The sequence below is a fragment of the Lagenorhynchus albirostris genome, chromosome 12, assembly GCF_949774975.1.
Source record: "Lagenorhynchus albirostris chromosome 12, mLagAlb1.1, whole genome shotgun sequence".
Classification (NCBI taxonomy): Eukaryota; Metazoa; Chordata; class Mammalia; order Artiodactyla; family Delphinidae; genus Lagenorhynchus; species Lagenorhynchus albirostris.
Genome location: NC_083106.1, coordinates 71,996,020 through 72,019,928, shown reverse-complemented (window position 1 = coordinate 72,019,928; position 23,909 = coordinate 71,996,020). Strand labels below are relative to the sequence as shown.

The 23,909-nt window shown below is 35.0% G+C and overlaps 1 protein-coding gene across 4 annotated transcripts in view; it reads right to left on the bottom strand.

The window, feature by feature from the left end:
• Positions 1-23,909, bottom strand: part of IBTK (inhibitor of Bruton tyrosine kinase) — a 114,207-nt gene that overhangs the window by 4,172 nt on the left and 86,126 nt on the right. For all 4 annotated transcript variants that reach the window (XM_060167230.1, XM_060167232.1, XM_060167229.1 and 1 more), the window contains 3 exons: positions 22,915-23,007; positions 22,224-22,367; positions 9,144-9,293 (listed from right to left, as the gene is read on the bottom strand). In XM_060167230.1, the coding sequence (XP_060023213.1) occupies positions 9,144-9,293; positions 22,224-22,367; positions 22,915-23,007 (387 nt within the window). The remainder of the gene's footprint in view (positions 1-9,143; positions 9,294-22,223; positions 22,368-22,914; positions 23,008-23,909) is intronic.

Sequence of the window (23,909 nt, the reverse complement as noted above, 5' to 3'; positions counted from 1 at the left end):
CATTCATCTGTCAATGGACATTTAGGTTGCTGGCCATTGTGAACAGTAGTACTGCTATGAAACTAGGGGGTGCATGTATCTTTCTGAATTATAGTTTTGTCTGGATATATGCCCAGGAGTGGGATTGCTGGATCATATGTAATTCTATTTTTAGTTTTCTGAGGAACGTCCATACTGTTTTCCACAGTGGCTGCACCAGTTTACATCCCTACCCACAGTGTAGTAGGGTCCCTTTTTTTTCCCCACATCCTCTCCAGCATTTATCTGTAGACCTTTTAATGATGGCCATTCTGACTGGTGTAGGGTGGTACCTCATTGTAGTTTTGATTTGCATTTCCCTAATAATTAGTGATGTTGAGCATCTTTTCATGTACCAATTGGCCATCTGTATGTCTTTTTTGGAGAAATGTCTATTTAGGTCTTCTGCCCATTTTTGGATAGGTCGTTTTGTTGTTGAGTTGTATGAGCTGTTTGTATATTTTGGAAATTAAGCCCTGTCAGTCTCATAGTTTGCAAATATTTTTTCCCACTCTGTGGGCTGTCTTTTTTTTTTTTTTAATGGTTTCCTGTGCTATGCAAAAGCTTGTAAGTTTGATTAGGTCCCATTTGTTTATTTTTGTTTTTATTTCTATTGCCTTGGGAGACTGACCTAAGGAAACACTGGTACAATTTATGTCAGAGAATGTTTTGCCTATGTTCTCTTCTAGGAGGTTTTATTGTCATGTCTTATATTTAAGTCTTTAAACCATTTTGAGTTTATTTTTGTATATGGTGAGAGGGTGTGTTCTAACTTCATGAGTTACATGTGGCTGATAGGACAGAAACTTAAGACACAATCTGCCTTCTAAGAACTCACAAACTAGATCAGGAAACAATAAAATGACATAACACAACAAAAGAATTTAAGAAAACAAACTTAAAGGTCTTCTGACTATAAGGACTGTAAAAACCATGGAGAAGACAATAAAAGGGCTATAGAATGAGGGGGGGTAAGAAGCATTCCTGTAAGGAGAAAAATTAACAAAGGAGCTACAGAGCATGACCTAAATGTGGAATTCTATGCTTAGAAAGATACCTAGAAATTACTTAGATTAATCCAATGCCCTCTTTTCAGCAATAAGCAAATTTAGGTCTAGCTGGGTTTTAACAACAGAAAGTCAAACGGCAAGTGAACAAGCAGGGCCTAAAATACTGACTTCCTGATTCATTTATGCACATTTATTGGGTTTGTTTCAGCACTATGGTACTGAAAATCAGGCTGATTGAAACTCAGTCCCCTCCACTAAAAAAACTCCGGTAAAAGCGATTTTAAAAGGTATTTAACAGTAAAAGCGATTTTAAAAGGTATTTAAGAATGACAAAGCAATGTGAGAGTATATAATTAATATTTATACCAATATGTACCAAGTACTATGGATTCACAGGAGAAATTAACAATATGGAGGAGGGTATAAACTGTTGGCTTCACTGAGGAAATGACATTAAAGCTGAGAGGAGTGGCATTGAGATACGGTTTTGGTCATACAAATACATGGAACAGTAAAAGATTTTGTTGGCTTAAGTAAAGGTAGGTTGTTCTCTTCAATAAACTGAATGATTGGATTAAGAGATTAGGAGGGAAATAAGTTAAAATGAAATGATGTGAGTGGGCAAATTCACTGAGAGTATTTTCATATACATTATCTCATTTAATCTTTCTAATACTCCATGAAGAAAGCATGCATTATTTCCGTTATACTGATTAGGAAACTAATACTCAAAGAATATTCGACAATTTGCCTGACTCGCAAATTGGGGAAATGGTAAGGACAGAACTCAAATCCAGGCCTTTTTCACTCAGAATACAGTGTATTTTCTATACACTGTAGTGTAGAATACAGTCCATTAAAAATGTCTTCTCATTCTTTAAGGACTGGTTCAAATATCACCTTTCCTCTTTTCAAAGCACTTCAATTACTGTTCTAAAACTTCACACACACACGTCTGTCTTAACTGCTAGACTAGTCTCTCAAGGTACAGGACTCTGTTTCTTTCATCTTTGTATCTCAGTGTCCAGCAAAACACCTGGAACATAGTTGTTTGTAAAAAAAAAAAAAAAAGTAATTAGAGAATAAATAACTGAAGCAGAAAGCCAAAGGATTTTAAATATGGGACAGAATAAAAGCAGAGTTTCTCTTAAAAAAATCTTTATTCTTTCGAATTACTAATAACTTCTTCCTTCCAGATGTGGGTACTGAAATACAAAATGAAATGAAAATGGGTACTTATTAGGTTCTTAGTTTTAATGAAGTTCTATGACTTGAATCCTGCCGGATACCTGACCTATGACATCCAAAAAAAATAAGAGAATCTCCAGGATGAAGTAAAGGACTCCAGCCAGAAGAAAAATGAAGCCAAGGAGATAACTAGAAAGCTGTTGGGATAAACCTGTTAGGAGATGATGAGAATCTAAACTAAAATGACTATAAAATAAATGGGAAAAGTCTATGTTCTATGCAAATCCCCTTGGTTAAATTCCTTGAAAGGTCCTTCAGTCAGTCAGGGCTGGAGATTAGAGGCCTTCTAGGACAATAAATTATAACAGATAATGATAAACTGGTGCTCAAAAATCATCCTGGTGTCTAGGGATCAGCTAAAGTGTTTTGACACGTTCAAAGAAATGCAAAAATCATGTAGAACCAGTTATTTTTTAATTGTTAAGTAAGAAGCAGCAACTATAAGCCCTATCTTTGAAAATGATGTCACTGGCAAACAGAACTGAATATAAGGACTAAAGTATCTTGTATAGGCCTTGTTAAATCAAAGCCACACAATCAGAGCTTAAGCATAACAGCTTTATCTATGTAACATTCTATAATTCATAAAGTACTTTCACATACGATAGGCATTACTGTTCTCATTTCAGAAAGGTTCACAGAGTGTTGCTGTAAGCATTAGACTTAAATCTGTTTTCATAAGATGTTAGAATTCTTTGCATTAATGATTTTCCTATGGATAATCTCATTAATTATAAATTTACTTAAACAGCTATAAGTCTGTCAAAATTTCATCTTACAATGAAGCAAAATTGCTAAATAAAACAGAGCTATGACTAAACAAATATAAATAACAGCATTATTAAGCCTTAGGTATTTGCAACACAAACAGACATCCCAATAGATAATCCATATAAAACTTAGCCTTCTGAAAATAAAACCATCATAAAAGGGCTGGCTAAAATCTTTCAAAGATTTTTGTTCAAACTGAAGAATATTAATCTTGCCAAATTTAGACTTCAAGAGAAAAACTAAATTACTTTTTGCTCCCATAGTTGACTATTTTTAAAAAGAATTTTGTATTATCCCACTTACAAAGATTTTATATTAAAATTAGAGTGATATAATGATTTTGTCTCACATATAGTTTTTCTTACTAATTAGAAACACAAGATCACATTTTCTGCCTAGAATTACATAAGGAGGTATTTAAGTGAAAGGAAAATGAAAGAAAACACATTAAAATGAAAAAGAATACAGAAGTAACGATAAACAGAAACTGCATTATCCTTCTTTGCACATCAATAAGTAACAACACTGCCATTCTTCTAGTTCCCTAGCCTTGGGGGGAAAAAATATCACATTTCCTACAATTAAAACAAGAATTTATTATTTGTGGAATTTCCTAGGATGAGCCCTCCATCCCTGCCACCCTGATTCCCTAAAGAATCATAAGCATTCTTGTCTTCTTGCTTTAATTCCCACCATTTCCTGTTTATACTGCCCTTTCTCCTCTCTTCTTTTAAAAATCCCATCCTATGTTCAAAAGCTAGTAGCAATGAAATAGTTCGATATTTTTCTAACACTATTCATATGGCCATAAATATAACAATCAAGTATTTGCGACTGAATAGGAAAAGTGTTTATGAACGTAATACTCAAGCCTTTCCTCCTCAATGAAGTTTTTCCAGACAACTCTAGCCCACTGTCATTTTTCCTTCTCTGAACCACTCATACAGCAGCACTTAGTCATATATTGCTTTGCGACTTCTCTAACACTGTTACATTATACTGCAATTTTATTCTTGCTCTGTCAGTTAAATTCCGTGTGTGCATAGACTTACCAACTTGATTTCAAACACATTTAAGGATGCGCCTGTGTATTATACTTTTATATATACCCAAGAGGCCAGTAGAATACTGTACGTATATCTAGTGTCCCATAATTTGCTGAGTTAATATTTTACTTTATCTGTTACGTTTTATTATTTCCTTTAAAAAAAGCTCTCCTATGATAACATATTTTCTATGATAAAATTAAAAATGAAACCCAAGCTGTTTTCTTTCTCAGTGATCAGATGATAACAAACAGCTATTTAAAACATTAACTTCCACTTGCCAAACACCCAAGCTATGGAGAGCATGATATATCAGAGAGCATGATACTATCACACACTCCTTTAACTAAAATTTGCAAAGCAGTCTAACAGCACATACCAGTTTTCACAATTAAGAGCCTGATGTTATAGCACACCCTAGCGATCAACTATGAAACCACATATCCTTAAAATTTTTAAAGTTCCACGACAAATAAAAATATCCAAAGAAAATAAATTTAAAAAAATACATTCAATATTTAAAATGTAAAAATATTACAAAAACAATCGTAACATTCATACCTTAACATTTATACATCTAAGGCATACAACATAACTCATTACATTAGAAGTAAACGGTACTTGAAACAGCTAAAATTTTGTTTCATTTATTCTTCTCATTCACCAGATGCTCACTGAGCACATGCTAGGAAACATTCTAATCAGTGATGAGCAAAGATCAATCTTCCTCGCTCTCACTGAACATACAGCTAAAAATAGAGACATTAAAATACTTGTATTTGAAAACATTAAACAAAGAATCACACCAATAGTAAGTTTACAGTAATTCCGCCCTTATCCACAGGAATACATTCCAAGTCTAGTGGATGCCTGAAACTGCGGATAGTACTGAACCCTATACGTACCATGTTTTTCCTATACATACATACCTATGATAAAGTTTCATTTATAAATTAGGCACAGTAAGAAAGTTACAACAATAATAGAACAATTATAACATATTGTAATAAAAGTTATATGAATGTGGTCTCTCGCTCTTTCAAAATATCTTGTACAAATATGCCTTTTCCATCTTAACTAGGAACTTACGCACTGTGGCCGTAACTTCTGCATTCTGAGGTATGATAGTAAAACTGGCATGAATTTCTTTTTCCTTCTTCATAATGTCATGGATAGAAGATTCACTTGTATCATAGATCTTAGCAACCTAAGGATACAGTTTTTTTCCTCTCCTTATTAGGTGGAGAACTTGCAATTTTTTCACTTAAAGGAAGCACTTTATGGCTTCTCTTTGGCGTATCCGAATTGTCAACATCACTACTCTTGTGCTTTGGGGCCATTATTAAGTAAAGTACAGGTTACCTGAACAAGCACTGTGATACCCTGACAATCGATCTGATAACGCAGATGGCTACTAAGTGACTAACGGGCAGGATATGCTGCACAAAGGCATGATTCACGTCCCAGGTAAGATGGAGCAGGACGGCGAGAGATTTCATCACACTACTCAAGACAGCGAAAACTTAAAAATTGTTTATTTCTGGAATTTTCCATTTAATATTTTCAGACTACAGTTGACAACGGGTAACCAGAACCACGGAAAGGAAAACCGCAGATCAGGAGGGACTACTCTAACTGTGCTAAGTGTGATGAGTGAGATGACCCAGTAAGAGAATAAGAGAAGTCAGACTTCTTCAAATATGACTGAACAGAGATTGGAGGAGAGTCGACTATTCAAAGGGTAAGTAAGTGGGAAGAAGTAACTGGTATTTGAGAAACTAAGAGAAGGCCAAGGTGGCTAAAATACAGAGATCTTATTTAAAAGATAAAGCTAAAGAGGCTGGCAGGGGCTAGACTATGTGGGCCTTGAAGGCCATATAAGACGCTAGCTTTTATCCTACGAGGTTAAGATTTGCATTAAAAAAAAAAAACACCACCACACACACTAGCTCAATATATTGTAGAGAAGGAAGAAAGGCTATGGCAAGACCAGTTAGGAGGCTTACTCAGATGGCCCAGGTGAAAGATCACAGTAGTCTGAATGAGGGTGATGGCAGTGGAGATGAGGTTAATACATCGATCTGAGAAATACTTAAGGGATAAAACTGTCATGTCCTGCTGAAAGAATGGAAATTGCTGAAGAAGATGGACATGTCAAAGACTTGCAAATGACATTTACTGAGGAAGAGAAATCAAGAATAGGCTGGTTTTATGTTTTGTCTGTGTTTTTGTTTGATTTTGGTTTTATGATAAGGCTATGAGGAAAACATTAAGTTTGGTTTCGGACATAAAGTTGAAGGTATTTCTGAACATCCAAATAGGATGGCGACATCAAGAAGGCAGATGGAGAATTAAGTGTGAAGCTCAGATAACAGAGGTGGACAGGCAGTTTAACTTTGAGTCTTTAGGGTATAGCTGATAACATAGAAGCTCAGGAATATTAGCATAGAAAGAATATAAGTGAAATGACAAGACGACCTATAAGTGAACTTCAAGTACTACGAGTCATGTAAAAAGTCCATGGTGTTGGCAATATGGAGGTCACTGCTGAACTTATTAGCCTGAACTGTTTCAGTTTAGTAATGGGATTGGAAGCCAGAATGGATTGAGAAGTGAGTGGGTGATTGAGAAGTGAGCGGGTGCTGACAGCTCTTTTGAGAAATCTGGCTGTGAAGGAAACAGGAAATTGGTAACAATAGGACAATTGCTAGAAAACATGTGGGGGATAAGTGGGGGATCGATTACCCCACCCATTCCACGTGTGAGAGACCTGTGCATGTTCAAAACCAGACGGGAAAAAATCTACTTAAATAGTTGAAGCCTTCAGAAGTGGAAAGGGGTTAAGATACAAGGTACAGGTATAAATCCTAGCCTTAGATGGGAAGGATAACTCTTCTACTGTAAAACAAGAAAGGAAGATAAGATGAATACAAATAGAGGCAGATTTGTGTGTCTTGAAGTAGGAAAAATAAAGAAGTTATGTCTTTCTATTTAAAAGCATGGTCTACAGGACAACACTCATCATATAACTTATCATATAACTTAACATTTTTTCTTCTATCAGAAGACTATTCATTTTTTTTTAATATAATAGATGTAGGGTCATTACAGAGGATGATAAATAACCAATTAAAATGTTTTTCTAATTAAAATTTTGAATAGAAAAACCTCATGAGATGTGTATACATATGTAATGCTACATTTAATGAAGTAAATATATAAAAAATATATATGGATAAGTGTGTGTATGTATACAAGGAGCACTCGAATGTAGTTTGGACATGGAATGCCAAGGAGCTGATTTGTTCTCATTTATAATGACTTATTAAGAAAATCCTAATTGAAATAAATACTAGACAAAATTAGAAACAGATTGAACATTGAGGCTGATAAACTTGCTCTTCATAATGCCTTGTACTCTTTTAATTAATCATTTCTGTAATAAGGTTGCTCTTCTCTTTTGGACTAAGTTCTACATGAGCAGGGGCTATGTTACAGTTCACCACTGTAACTCTAGTACCTAGTGTAATGTCTGATACAGAGCAGCTAATAAATATTTGTCAACATTAAGACAGCGTCTTACATTGCATCCAATTTGTATTTATGAGCCTATCAAAAGAGCCTTAATAGCCTAAGTAAACATTATGTAAAAAGGTTTATCTATCTGTTTTGTGTGTTAGGGTTCCATTTAAGATTTTTATTTTAAAATAGCATTACACTGCTAAAAAGCATTACACTGCTCAAAAGTATTTGAAAAGTTAGGAAGATAGACCAGATGACTTCTTCAGGTCCTTTGTAATCTCTCTCTGATTTTCTGTACTGTAAGTATGTGGCTCAAGAGCTTTGTCTGTAAATGTACATAGGAAAGCCAGTCACAAAATCAAAAACAGAACTATGTTTAAACAGTTCATCTAAACCAGCAGTCCAAGGCTCTTGGAAGATTCTGACAGTTCCTCAGGAGCTGCTTACAGGACAGGTAGGTAAGGTGAGGTTAAATTAGTTTGATTCCCAGACCCCTCTCCTCACTTCAATCAGAGAAGTTTATATTACCTGTTTGATAAAATAATTGGACATGAGATTTGATTTTTAAAAAGCGTTTAGGGAGGAAAAAAAGAGGTTTGACAGTGAAAAATTATTATGAAAAACAAAATTATTAATCTGGTCACAACTAACATTTTTAATCATTTTGTAATTAAACAAACACTCCCTGAAACACTCTAGGGAGTATATTATTTGGGAGATGTCATATTAGCAGAAGTAGGAAAAAAAACCCTCCATTTAGTTAACCAACTTGAAACATACGCCAATGTTGGAAGAAAAAACTATCTGATGCCCCAAGAATGTTTGGTTCCTTTTTGAATAATAATTAAGAGAATTTACGGATCATGGTGAAACTGTGTTTAGATTTTCATGGTTCATGTAGGCATTTATAATATGAAACATCTTTGTTGAAGTCCAATGTATTTTAAAATTAGTATCAAAAATAGCGAGAGAAAAAGCTGGAAATGCCCAAGTCACTCAACAGATGCAAATAAACAGGTGGGTTCATAGCCAAACAAAGAAATATACTATTCAGCAATAAAATGGAATGAACTACTGATACACATAACAACTTGGATGAATCTCAAAATGTATGCTAAGTAAAAGATTTTTATAAAAGCACATGCTAAATGATTCTACTGATATAAAACTACAGAATATCAGTGCTAGTCTATAATAACAGAAACAGGTTAGTAGCTACAAGGAGACAGGACAGAGAAGGAAGGACTACAGAGGGGCATGAAGAAACTTCTGAGAATGATGAATCTATGCACTGACTTCAATAGCTGGTGATGATGGTTGCACGAGGGTATGCGTATGACAGACTTCGTCAAACTGTATACTTTAAATATATACAATTTACTGCAAGCCAATTATACCAAAATTATCTATCTTAAAAAAAATACGTTAATTTTGAATGTAAAAGAATGTATAAAAAATCTACCTTTAAAGATTATTTAAGGATATAGAACCACCACAGCACATTTTAAGGTAGGAAAATGATTATTACCTTACAACTTTTGCAGCCTGGGAACTTTCAATTCCTTTAAAACAAACTTTTTTGACATTGTCTCCTGAGCTTTGGCCAGTAATAGATTTTTTTTCTTCTAGTAAGAAATCCCGGAATGACTTGGATGAAACTGAATGTAGAGAAGATGCCCTGTGAAAAAACAATAGAGATCATGTAAAAAACACTCATTTTTGCTGGAAGTGAGAAGGGGATATGGAGAGAATATATACCAAAAATTTTACAATGATATAATTACAGTTTTCAATGTGATGTTGGATTCTTGCTGTCAATTGTAGACTAATCAAAACTGTGTGATAAGAAAAAACAATGGAGACCAACACTGGTGATAACCCAGATGGTGAAGTAAAAACAGCTATTATAACTATGCCTCAGGTAACAACAAAAAATATGGTCAGAATAATAAGAAAATCTGTATAGACCTATACCTCTTTAAAAAATTTTATTTATCCCACCAGCTTTTTATTGTAGAAATTAACAAAACAAAAACCTAGATTAGCCAACATTGTTGTAAAAAAGAGATACAAAACTGGAAGAAGATAAAACAAGGTACAGTAATCAAGACAGTGGGGTATTAAGGATTAACTGATCAATGGAACAGATTAGAGAACCCAGTACTAGACCCTCATGTAGACAGTCATTTTACTTTCAATAACAGAACTGCCAAAGCAACCCGGTGGGAAGAATGTTTTCTATAATATACAAATGGTTTATAGAAGGAAAAAAAACCTTGACCTTTACTTCATACCATACCCCAAAATTATTTCAAGATGAATTATAGAACTAACAAACATAAAAGCTAAATATCCTGGAAGAAAACAGAAGACTATCTTCATAACTCAGTGGTAAGCAAAGGTTTCTTAGGACATAAACAGCAATAACCGTCAAATCAAGAAATGATAAATTAGACTTAATTAAAAACTTCTGTTCGTTAAGAAAACAGAAAATATTTGTAAAACATACATCTGGCAAAGGACTTCTACCCAGACTCTAAAAAGAAATCCTAAGGACTTCCCTGGTGGTGCAGTGGTTAGGAATCCACCTACCAACACAGGGGACATGGGTTCAAGCCCTGGTCTGGGCAGATCCCACGTGCCTCGGAGCAACTAAGCCCGTGCACCACAACTACTGAGCCTGTGCTCTGGAGCCCGTGAGCCACAACTCTGAGCCTGCTCACCACAACACTGAAGCCCGTGCACACTAGAGCCCGCATGCTGCAACTACTGAGCCCACACACCACAACAACTACTGAAGCCCGCATGCTCCAGGGAAGGTGTGCTGCAACTACTGAAGCCCACGCACCTAGAGGCCGTGCTCCACAACAGAAGCCACCCCAATGCGAAGCCCACGCACCACAACGAAGAGTAGGCCCTGCTCGCCACAACTAGGTGAAGACCGAACGCAGCCAAAAAAAAAAAAAAAAAGACAGGAAATCCTAGAACTAAAAAAAGACAAATACAGAAGACAAGGCAATTTCAAAAGGCATGCAGAAAGGATCTGAATAGACACTTCACAGAGGAAGAGATGTTAATTGGTCAATAAGCACGTGAAAAAGTGTGCTCATTACTCATGAGGGAAACACAAAACCGCAAGGAGAAACCACTACACGCCCACCCAAACAGGTAAAATTAATTGACAATACCAAATGTTGACAAGGATGTGAAACAGCCAACAGTCTGATAAATTTTGCTGGGAGGATAAAATGATACAAATGCTGTGGAAAAGATCTGGCAGTTTTTATAAAAAAGTAAACATGCATTTTCTGTAAAATCCAGCAATTCTACTCCCTAGTGTTTACCCAAGAGAAGTTAAAATACATGTCTACAAAAAGGACTAAACAAGAATGGTCAGAGCACCTTTATTCTTAAGAGCCAAAAACTGGAAAGAGTCCAGGTGTCCATCAATCAACAGGAGTAAACACAAGTATATTCATACCTTGGAATACTACTGAGTAATAAAAAGGAATAAACTATTGGTATACACAATCCAAATAAATCTGAAAAACATGCTGAGTGAAAGAAGCCAGACACAAAAGTATATTATGTTTCACTCTAATTACATAAACTTCTAGAACAGGCAAAACTCAACTATAGTCAAAAAAGAAAAACCACAACAATGGTTGACACTGGGGTGAGAGGGGGGCAAAGATAAAAAAAGAATTTTTTGAAGGAAATTTTCTGGGATAATGGTAATGCTCATCAATTTACTAAAAATGTAATATAAACAATGACCAAGTGGGCTTTATTTAATGCAAGGTGTTCTAACAGTGTTCTAACACTCAAAAAAAGAATTAACATAATTCATCACATTAACAGGATAAAGGAGAAAAATTCTACGGAAAAGTTCTATGATCCAGTCAATGGACACATCAAAAAAATTAAATACTTAGGGATACAATTAACAAAACATGGATGGACATGATACATATATTTAAAACTATAAAAGACTGCTGAGAGATTTTAAAGAGAATCTAAAGGATACCATGTTCATTCTTAGGGGACTCAATGACCCAATATTGGTAACCTGTCAATACTCTTCAATTTATCTACAGAGTCAAAGCAACACCCAACAAAATCCCAGTAGGCATTTTTTTTTTTGACAAGCCAAATCTAAGATTTATTTAAACATGGTCAAAACTAAAAATAGAAAAAATAATTTTGAAAAAAACAAAATCAGAGAAATTATACTATCTGATTTCAACACTTATAAAAGCTATCATCAAAAGCACATACATATAGGTCAAACGGAACTGAGTAGAGTCCAGAATTAGACCCCCACACACATCATGGTCAACTGACTTTCAGCAAAAGTGCCAAGTAATAAAATGGAGCAAGAACAATCTTTTCAACAAATTGTGCTGGAACAACTAGATATCTGTATGAGACAAAAACCTTGATCTCTACCTTACCCACGTATAAAAAGAAAAATCACAAAAGCTAAACTTAGGAAACATCTAAATCAAAACAAAAAAATTTTGTAACCTTAGTCAAAGACATAAAAAGCCCTAACTTTCAATGAAAACAAACAAAAAAATGGATGCAATGGGTTTTACCAAAATTAAAAACTTCTGCTCCTACAAAGACAATGTTATTAAGAAATGAAAAACCAAAATACAGACTGGGAGATAATATCCACAAAACAAAACTTATCCAAAAACATCCTTATTTTCAGAATACAGACTCTCAGAATTCTAGATTAACAAAATAGCCCCAATAAAAGGCAAAAGATCTGAAAAGACATTTCAGAGATATGAAAATAGCCAATAAGCCCCTGAGAAATACAAAATAAACCACACCTACTAGAAGACCTAAAATTAAAAAGATTAAATATACAAAGTGTTGGAAAGGATGTGGAATAATGGGAACTCTTACATGCTACTAGTAGGAATGTCCAATGGCATGACCATTTTGGAATTTACTCAAGAGAAATAATACAAGATTTGTACATAAATAACTTTTTTCATAAAAATAAACTCAGTATTTCTCAACAATAAGAAAGGAAGAAATTTACTGATACATGGAACAACATGGATGAAGCTCCTTTATGTTGAATGAAGGAAGCCAGACACAAAAGAGAGCATACTGTACTTAGATGCCATTTATAAGAAGTTCCAGAACAGGCAAAAACTAAGCTACAGTGATAGAAATTTCATCAATGGTAGCCAGGGGCATGGGTAGAGTGTGAGGTTTGGTTGAGAAAAGATAGTGGGATGGTGGAAATATTTTTCTTAATTGGAGTGGTGATTACACAGGTGGTACATTTGTCAAAACTCCCACTATACACTTGAAATTACTGCATTTTACTTTATGTAAATTATACCTCGGTAAAGTTATTTCAAAAAAACAGAATACACAATGAAATCTGCACTCCTTCTGAATAAAACAATTTTTTATGGAAAGGAAGTGGAAAAAGGTCAACTCACATACCACTAGTGAGAGTGTTTAGTGGTATCTACTAGAAATGAATATATGCATATCCTACAACCCGGTAATTTTATTCCTAGTTATATATGCAACAAAAATGCAAATATGTTCAACAAAGACGTGAACTAGAATATCTACAGCAGCACTAACCCTAACAACAGTAAAACAACAAAGCTACTAAAATGCCAGCAAGAACTGAATGAGTAAAATAAGTATATTTACACAATGGAATATTAGTACTCATCAAAATATGAATTTCATAAATATAATGCTGAGCAAAAGAAGCTAGAAACAATAATGATTCTGTGTGTGTGTGTGTGTATATTAAAAAGGGGAGATTACTCTATGGAAGTAGAAGTCAGGATAGTGGACTGGGGGAGGGGACTTGCTGTTAGTGTTACTTCTTGATTTGAGTGCTGGTTGCACAAGACGTGTTCATTTTGTGAAAATACAACAACCTACACACTTATGATAACTGCACTCCGAAGTGTATACATTATGTTTCAATAAAAAGTAATTTAAAATTTAAATCTAATTTTACATGGAGAACATAGAGGAAATAAAAATTAAGTTGATCTAAATAATCAAAAATACACAAAACTAATCACACCCAGTATAGGTGTAGTACTTTGAGAATTAGTTGAGTGGAATGCACTTTAGAATATCTACCAGAAAACAGTATACAAATTAAAAATCACCTTTACAGATTAATTTAGCTTCCAAAGATTTCATGCTCAGATTGCTATGGTATTAGAACCTTTTTATTCAACAATGTTTTACTGCAATCCAAAATGTAAAAAGGATTTGCAGGGTAGTAGTCAGGGTCAGGCACACAGGCTCTGCGGCTGCTACTGTTGTAGGTTCAAATCTTGGCTCTGTCACATACCAGCTTTGACCTTGGGGAGATACTAACCTCTGAGCTTCAGTTTCCTCATCAGTAACATGGAGATACTGATACCATCTCCTTCCTTATAATGGTTGTTGTGAGGATCAAATGCTAACCTATGGTAAAATACTTAAACAGTACCTGATACATAGAAATGCTATGTCAAGTCTGTTACTGTCCACAATTTTCACAGCATTTAACAAAACTAACTTATTTTAAGAGAAAAAGAAGACAATGAGAACACAGAAATTCTGACATGAAGAAATATAGTCAGTTCATAGGCATAATGTCTTTCCTTCCTAAAGTCTAACTTAGAAAAACTGATTCAGAAATGTAACCTTTAGCTATGATTTTGTATACTAGAACTACACTGTAACCTTAGCATCATTTTCAGAAATCCTTAATAAGTCAAAATTATGAGTAACAACATAAGCAATTTCCTATTCTAATACTTCTTCTATTTTATTTACTCAGAAAACAAAGTGAACACAATGCTAACCAGTTAATTCCCCAAAAAGTTAAATTCATACTTTGAAGAAACCATAAAATCCAAACCCAGGTTAAATTCATAAACTATTTGGGGTTCCCCATAAAAATTAGCAAGGCCTTCTAATAACTTATCTGAATTCACACTGCTACCAGGTTAACAGATTCACAATGTCAAGCTCAGGCAAGGCTCACTCCAGAACCCAGGAGTTCACTATATTAAGATCACTATACTCGACTACTGTGTCCACATTTAAAAATCATTTCCCCTATGTAAAATCTTAAATCATAGAAAGGAAATTTTCTTTACAGATTTATCAGAAACATGACCTACTAAAGTATTCACATAAAAGATATTTCTTCAAAAGGAGCTTACCTGACTTTACCACAAAATTTTCTCCAAAGCACATACATATGCAGAACACTGAAAAATTAAATACAAAGAACCACTCTCCGTTTCCTTACCAACTCCTTTCTGCTCCTGCCGAAAACACACATACCTGAAGGTTTCTACTGGCAAACAACGTATCTATGGTGGAAAGTACAGTGTCTCATCAGTCATTAGGGAACACTGCTGGCGAATACTCTGCCAAAAAAATCTGCTGAATGTCTTTTGTAAGTAATTCATGTCTCTAAATACAGAAGCTTCACAATGATCTGTGTAAGAACCACACGGTGTCAGATTCATCTCCGTGGTAATTTGGGAACTTCTAGATGTGGTAAATAATATACACACTAAAAATTTTTATTTCTTTAATGGCTACTTAGGATAACATCTCCTTAAGAATAAATATAGGTAACAATGCTTACAAGATATCTTAAACTCACATGTTCATTAACCATGCATAGTGGTTACCTATAAAATGTCTTATGCAGACTTCTTTAAATGAGTTCTGTTATTCTTTCCACTGATCATGCCATACTTTGAAACAGTGTCTGATTTCCAGCGATTTTACTTTCCTAACTCAAAGGTTCTGGCTCTTTTCCATTTTAGCAGCCAGAGAAACTTAATGAAGCAGCATCTGTAGCCACATAAAAAATTAATCAAGATTTTGTTCCTCAACTAAAGCAGCCATGAAATTTTTGCTTTAATGAATAAAATTTCTAGCTCTAAAAAGTTAAATAATTGAAATTAGTTTATAATTTATAGGTTAGCTCTAAATGGAATTTGGAGAATTTACATTCATACATCAAGCCAGGCCACAAAGATTGTGCATTCTTCCACTCAAGATGACTGGTGAGAAATGTATTATTTCTCCAAGTAAAATAAAGGATAATGAAAAGTGACCAACTCCCATGTACACTTGGCGTTTTCACATTAGATTTAAAAGTCAACTGGTTAGAACTTCATTGTAATGCAAAAACCAGTTATTGTGTGAACAAACTAAGTAAAATTCCTTACCACGACCAGGAGCAGACTTAGAGGGCTAATGTGTGATTTGCTAATGAACTGCGGCACATTAACCTCATTATTAAGATAAACACAGTATAAAAACACCTTCTAGTAAATAAATAAAATCGCATTAGATGATTCATCAGGATGATGAAGATGTCCCTTTGAGAAGTATTTAAAAAAAGATAAATCACTACAGTAATGAATATATTCCATAAATACAATCTGTAAATCAGATTAAAATGCTAATTTCAGATTAATTTTCTACTTTTTTCAAAGCTGGGCAAAGTTTAAATTCTACCAATTTTCTATAAACCAATATTTACAAGAGATATTCTCAGGAAAACAAATCTATTACTATTTTATTTCTTTAAGCATATACCACATGTATTTACAACCTATGTGTAACGGATTAAAAATGAAGTGATATACTAAACCTGCAGCCTTCTAAGAATTCAAGAAAGAAAATTCAACAACCTAAAAATGACTATTTCCATTTATACTAAATATACATCATAATTCAAGAATACCAAACATCAACCATTTTACATAAATATGTTCTTAAAGTTATAACAAGGGACTTCCCTGGTGGTGCAGTGGTTAAGACTCCATGCTCCCAATGCAGGGAGCCCGGGTTCAATCCCTGGTCAGGGAACTAGATCCCACATGCATGCATGCCCACAACTAAGAGTTCGCATGCCACAACTAAGCAGCCCGCGAGCCACAACTAAGACCTGGCACAGCCAAATAAATAAATAAATAGAAATATTTTTTTAAAAAAACTTCTAACACATGTTTTCTGATCCCTGTCATTAATTTATATGCATATATTATATACATATATACTTATAATATATATGTATAATTATGTACATTTATTGACATATATATCTTACATACATATATTCTACTAACTCAGCCCACTATTTATTTAATAACTTAAGCAGTACATAAATTCAGAAGAATTTAGCAGAAATGAACTTTAAAAGATCCTTCAGATACCAAAAATTTGGTCTCATAAAGTCATAAAAAGGGTATAAATGATTGATTTTATGACAATTCAGATATCTCTCACTTCCATAAAAATTCAGAATAAATTACCTATAATTGGTCAGTTAGATAAATTTCTTTGGTTCCGTAAAATACATAAGATCCATTATTCATTTGTTTGTATTTAGATTTTCCAGTCGCATTTTCATCAACTAAATATATAATAAACATCACTTATAATTCAGTCACCAAATTACTTTTCAAAGAAAAATACCCTGATTATATTTTTGGCCAAATTTTATGGCATTCTTCCTCCCACATTCCTAGAATTCTCCTTAATATGCCATAATATATTTCTTTTGAAATTTAGACAGTCTCTTCAACGTAGGAGTCTGAGTTCATATTGCTAATAATGACTAGGGAAAATTTTTTCCTAAACCTGAAAATCAAAGTCTGAAGTTTCAGATAAATGATTACTCTAATCCTTTCCTCTAAAATCCCATGTTAAGTGAACTAGAGAATAATCAGAAAGGCATAAACCCACACAGGCAAAAGAATAAGGCATTAAGACAATGGCAGACTAAAAGTAATAATACTCTATTGGAGGACAGAACAGGGCCAGAATGAACCTTGATATAGTAGAAATAAAGAAAACCTGTCATCAAGTGGAGTGGGGGTAGAGTGTGAAGCTCGGAACCCTGAAAAGTCTCCTACGTTGGAGACATCTTAAGTATCAAATCCTGAAGTAGTCATGCAGATGAAAACAGGAATACTGGCTCAAGGTTTACTTGCGGAGTGGCAGAGAATGCCAGAAGCCCTCCCTATCTCCACGTGATCACATGACTGTACTTCCTTCACCTTGGTAGCAGGAGGATTTGATTGAAAATCACCAGTATACAGAGGCAGGTAGTACTAAACTGCTGTGTTTAAAATCTATATACTAAATGATGAGATACGTGAGAATCTAGACCAAATTGTGAGAACCTCAGTCCCAGGCCTAACTGCCTCACCCTGATCAGCTTCCAGAAGGCTGGCAACCAAATACAAAAATTAAAAGGCTTCTCCTTAGAGAAACTGACAGACCAAGGAGAAAAAACAAGGAGACAATGGTGCGGGGGTCCTCTAAGGGTACCGCTGGGTCACCCTACAGTCGCACCCATCAGTCAACCTGTCCCACACAGGCACACAGATTCCAACCAGAACTTAAAACAATCCACCAAATAAAACAAAACGTAACTAAAACATACATGAAAAAAGAGTGAATACACATCAATGTAAATCAATGACTATTTTTTAACTTTTATAAATGGAATCATATAGGGTCTTTTTTTCTCATTGGCTTCTTTTGCTCAATATTACATTGATGAGATTCATTCACACAGTTATATTTAGTCATAATTCATTTTCATCATTGTGTAGTACTCTACTATACTAATAAACTATAATTTATCCATTTACTGCTATAGACGTTTAGGTTGTTTACAGTTTTTGGCTTTTACAAATAAGGATGATACAAACATTCTGATACGTGTTGCCTGGTGCACACGTACATATATTTCTGTTGGATATAAAAGAGTGAAAAAGTTTATAGAGTACAGGTATCTTTAACAGTTGAATATTGAACAGGATACTAATAAAAGGGCACTATCGGCAAATAAGAAAGCTCTTGGCAATTAAAGATTTTAATAGTTAAATTAAAACATTCAGTAGAAGGGTTGTAAGATAAAGTCTGGGAAATGTTCCAGAAAGTATTCAGAATAGGAAAATAATTATATGAACATTAGAAGAGCAAAAGTAAGAAAATTAGGGAAATCCAGGAAGAGCCATATCCAACTAATGTGATTTCTAGAGAAAACAGTACAGAAGAAAGTATCAAATAGAGTACAAGATGTTCCTAGAACTTAAAGACATGCTTTTCCCAATTAAAAGAGCCCATCAAGTACCCAGCATAATCTATAAAAAGAGAACCCACGTCAAGGCACATCACTCTGAAATTTTAGAATGCTAGAGATAAAGAAAAAGGGAAGCGGGGGGGACTTCCTTGGTGGTCCAATGGTTTAAGAGTCCTCCCTCCAATGCAGGGGACGCAGGTTGGATCCCTGGTTGGGTAACTAAGATTTCCACATGCCCCGGGGCAACTGAGCCCATGTGCTCTGGAGCCTGTGCCACAGCTAGAGAGCCCACGCGCCTCAAGGAGGAGCCTGCATGCTGCAACTAAGACACAATGCAGCCAAATTAATTTAAAAAAAAAAAAGAAAAGAAAAAGGGAGGAGGGGGAGAGGGAGGAAACTGGTAAACATAGCAAGAGTAAGGAATTGGAATGGCATTAGACTTCACAACAGCAATAAGAAAAAGGAACTCTACAAATGATTTCCAACTCAGAATTCTGTTCCCATCTATCAGTCAAGAATGGTGAGAATAGAAACATTTTCAAAGATATAAGAGCTCCAAAAATGTATGTCCTATACATCTTTTCTCAGAAAACCACTGATTTTGATGTAGATTGTGCTACATCAAAACAAAGAGTAAACCAAGAAATAGAAAAACAGGATTTAGGAAACTGGGGATCAAACACCGGAGGGAAGAAAAAGAAATTCCCAGGATGACAGTTAAGAGAAGTCTCAAGATCACAGATACTAAGCAGGCCTGGAAAAGGCCTAGTTCAGACCAGAGAAGTCAAGAGTTCTAATGAAGATGCCTCCAGGGCTTCCCTGGTGGCGCAGTGGTTGAGAGTCCGCCTGCCAATGCAAGGGACACGGGTTCGTGCCCCGGTCCGGGAGGATCCCACATGCCGCGGAGAGGCTGGGCCCATGAGCCATGGCCGCTGAGCCTGCGCGTCCGGAGCCTGTGCTCCGCAACAGGAGAGGCCACAACAGTGAGAGGCCCGCATACCGCAAAAAAAAAAAAAAAAAAAGAGAGAGAGATGCCTTCAATAAAAAACAAAAGTAATAAATTACCTGGTATGTTTCATCATAATGGAGAGAGAGAGGTATGTTTTAGAGAGTTTTGGGGGGAAAATTAGTGATGAGTACATAGGCAGTACAGGAAAACTGACTGAATTAGTTATTCTAGGGAAAAAATAGAATAGTGTAAAAAAAGGAAATAAAATCATCTTCACAATATGACTCTGTTGTGAATCTTAATTAACCAGTCATAAAAAAGAAAGTTTGGGGCAGGGCAGGCAACTGCTATCTTTCATGATAAGAAGCCTTGAAGTATTAGCATACTATTAAATTTTTTAAACTATGTGTTTTGATTTAAAAAATTATTTTATTGGGGCTGGAAAGAACTCCTATGTTTGAAATAGATGCTAAACCAAGAGTATTTGTCCAGTAGTTGGATTTCCTAACTTGAGTGATCATTGTTTTGTTCCTTCTTTTGTTCATTTACTTTTTGTTTTTAAATAAGGAAACTGGTTGATGGCAGGGCTAAAACTGTATTTACTAATAAGCCCAAAGCTTCCTCATGTGCTTAGCTAATTCTCTCAAATTGAGATATATATTTAGTATCTTGAGAGCTAGTCAAAGAACTTTTTTTTTTGTCTTTTCCATACTTTTGTTTAGGGAAAACATAACTCAGTATTGTAACAGGGGACTTCCCTGGTGGCGCAGTGGTTAAGAATCTGCCTGTCAAGGCAGGGGACACGGGTTCGAGCCCTGGTCCGAGCCCTGGTCCGGGAGGATCCCACATGCCACGGAACAACTAAGCCTGTGCAGCACAACTACTGAGCCTGCGCTCTAGAGCCCAAGAGGCACAACTACTGAGCCCGCACGCCACAGCTACTGAAGCCCATGCACCTAGAGCCCGAGCTCCGCAACAAGAGAAGCCACTGCAATGAGAAGCCCACACACCGCAACAAAGAGTAGCCCCTGCTCACCACAACTAGAGAAAGCCCGGGCGCAGCGATGAGGACCCAACACAGCCAAAAATTTTTTTAAAGTAAATAAAATAGATTTATATTAAAAATATATATAACAGCTACTCCATAAACCCTACAGAGGCAGTGATTAAATCATTTTGTATATATTGCCTTATCATCAGAAACTAGAACAGTGCCTTGCATGTAGAAGGCACACAACAAATACCAATGAATTAAAACATTCTACTTGGGCTTCCTTGGTGGCGCGGTGGTTAAGAATCTGCCTGCCAATGCAGGGGACACGGGTTAGAGCCCTGGTCCAGGAAGATCCCACATGCTGCTGAGCAACTAAGCCCGTGAGCCACAACTACTGAGCCTGCGCATCTGGAGCCTGTGCTCCGCAACGGGAGAGGCCGCGACAGTGAGAGGCCCGCGCACCGCGATGAAGAGTGGGCCCTGCTCGCTGCAACTGGAGGAAGCCCTCGCACAGCAACGAAGACCCAACACAGCCAAAGATAAATAAATTAATTAATTAAAAAAAATTCTACTAAACCCAATCCCTCAAGTTTTACTCTCTTTTCTTTTTCACTTGGGTGTTCTCACCTCTTGTTTTCTTTTTCTGTGATCATGTTTTAGATTTACTAGTAGGTCTGATATTTAGTCCTATTGGTGGCAATCAAAATAAAATGAGTTGCCACTCTCTTCAAAACAATTTACATTTTAATGGGAAAAATATTCCCTCTTACAAATAGAAAAAAGTGGCATTAGAGTAATGAAGGGATTCCCCCAAACCAAGAGTAGTCTCTAATACCCTCTTCAATGCTTGTGAGAACAACAGGGTTCTACTGATCTTTCCTGCCCATCATACTATCCATGTGTTTTTCTTCTAAAATTGGTTTCCAATTATTATGATATTAGTTACCAAAAAAAGGGAGGATGGGAGGGGAGCAGAAGTACAACCTATTTTTCATATGTCAAAATTGCTATCTGAATTTTGGTATTATTCCTATTAATTATTATTCCTATTAATGTTGCATTATGGGTAAATTCTAATTGAGAAAAGTTATATAACACAATGTTAAGTAAACAGCCCTGCTTAAAAGTGACAATGACAAGCTATGATTATAAAAATTTTAAGATATTCATGATGCATACAGGGAATATACAAAGAAATTAGGGTGCTAAAACTGTTTGCTTTTATCAAACTTCTCTATGATATACATTATTTTTTATAAAAAATGAAAAAATAAGAATATTCCCTTAAACTGCCTTAACAATAAACATTAATTAAAATACCAAGAAGAAATTTTATCTACACATATGAAAAAAATTCAAAAATCATGATGTACTTCTCAAAACAAACAAGAAAATAAAGTATTTCCCAAGGTCCAATTTTTAACTTGAAAGCAAAGAGGGGAATGAAATATTTGAAAAGACAGGAAGGAAAAAAAAACCCCCACCCAAAGCCAAGAAGTACCTTAAAAGCTAATGTACAAAGCTTATTTTAATAAAAATTAGAGCATACCATGCATTCGCTGGTTTGGGGGTTTTTGAAGGAGCACTTAATGCTGTTTCCATGCTATTCATTCCTGAATTATTATCTTTGGTAGTCATTGCAATCATTTTTCGTTGCTTCTGAGACAGTTTAACTCCATGAGAAATCATTTTTCTAGAAATTGTTAAATTAAACCAATCAGTTTCACCGCTTCTGAGAAAGTTTAATTCCGTAAGAAATAATTTTGCTATAAATTAAACCAATTAACATTAATTTCTGCTCAACAAAGGTTACTGGTAATTATATTGCTCTGTGTTTATTTGATGGGATTTTACTATTACTAGATCAAAATGACCACAAGTTTCAACAGTGGCAATATATATAATTAGTTTATACTATCAAAGATCAAGTAATAGCTACATGGGAGCCCTCCTAATACACTTGCATCACACTTGTAACAGAAATAGATCATTTTAGAGGCAAATTTCCGGCATGTAATACTGTATTCCACAAGAGCTAGACCTATCAACCCAACTCAGTCTTCAGCATATATTTAAGAAATAATGTTATGGAGGCTAAATTACCTAGAAAAGAGCTTACAACTAACTTTAACATCAAATGCAGAAAAATAATAGGAAAGGTCCAGTAGGTCTTTCCAGTTGTTTAGGGCAGAACTATAACACAACATGGTCTTTCCTTTTCTTATGATTTTGTAACCAACCCCAAATTTGTCTTTGGTGTAGCTCCACATCTTTGTCTGCTTTCTTCTATTTGCATGATGGTTCTGAGATCCACGACAGGAGGGCTTACAGGACTAAAAGACATATAAATGTTACTTTACAACCCATTCATTTATCCATGAAGTCCAACACCCAAACATTACTGGAACTGTAAATTATATATAACATCATTAATGAGAGGATAATTTAGGTCTATTTTGTCAGCTGCGGCCAACTTCAAAAAGGATATTTTGAATGAAAGCTACTTTTATATATACATACATAATAATAAAATGCATCAGAAGTCATAATGTTAAGAGATACATGTTTAATAAAATAGTCTAACATTAGTGATTAGAAGATGCTTCCAGGTGTTCCCACAAATATGTTTACTTAGGAAAAAAGGTGTCTACTTTCTGAACTATCTTTAGACCATGAAGCAGCATAAACCGGGACATCATCTTTATTCCAACTGTGCAAAATACAGCACATTTCAAAATAATTACACAAATGGCCCAGATGGCAATATAATTGGTAAGTCAATTAACAGTCTTAGCCTATTATAAACCATACTAGGTAATAAAGATGAAGCATAAGCTCAATTAGCTCTTTGAAAGAATACTGTATGTTAATTATACTTATTCCTTCAGTTTTAAAAACTGACTTTTATAAGTAAAAAAAAATATGGATAGAATATAGGTTAAGTTAAAACTACAGCATAACATTAAATGAATAGCCTCTGAAAATTAACTGTAACAACACATTTTGTGAGATCTTAAATACACTTTAATGTGCAAAAAAAAAAGATAAAGTAAGCCTACAAATGGCAAAATGGTCGTCCTGAGTGGCAGTTTTTACTAATATACACTATCCATTAAAAAAGAAAAAGAAGCTGATATCAAGTCACTGTGTGTGTGTGTGTGTGTTACAGAGTATTTTACTAAGTATTCCCTGATGACACTGCAAAGGCAACTAAATTCTGTCTGGAAAAAAAAGC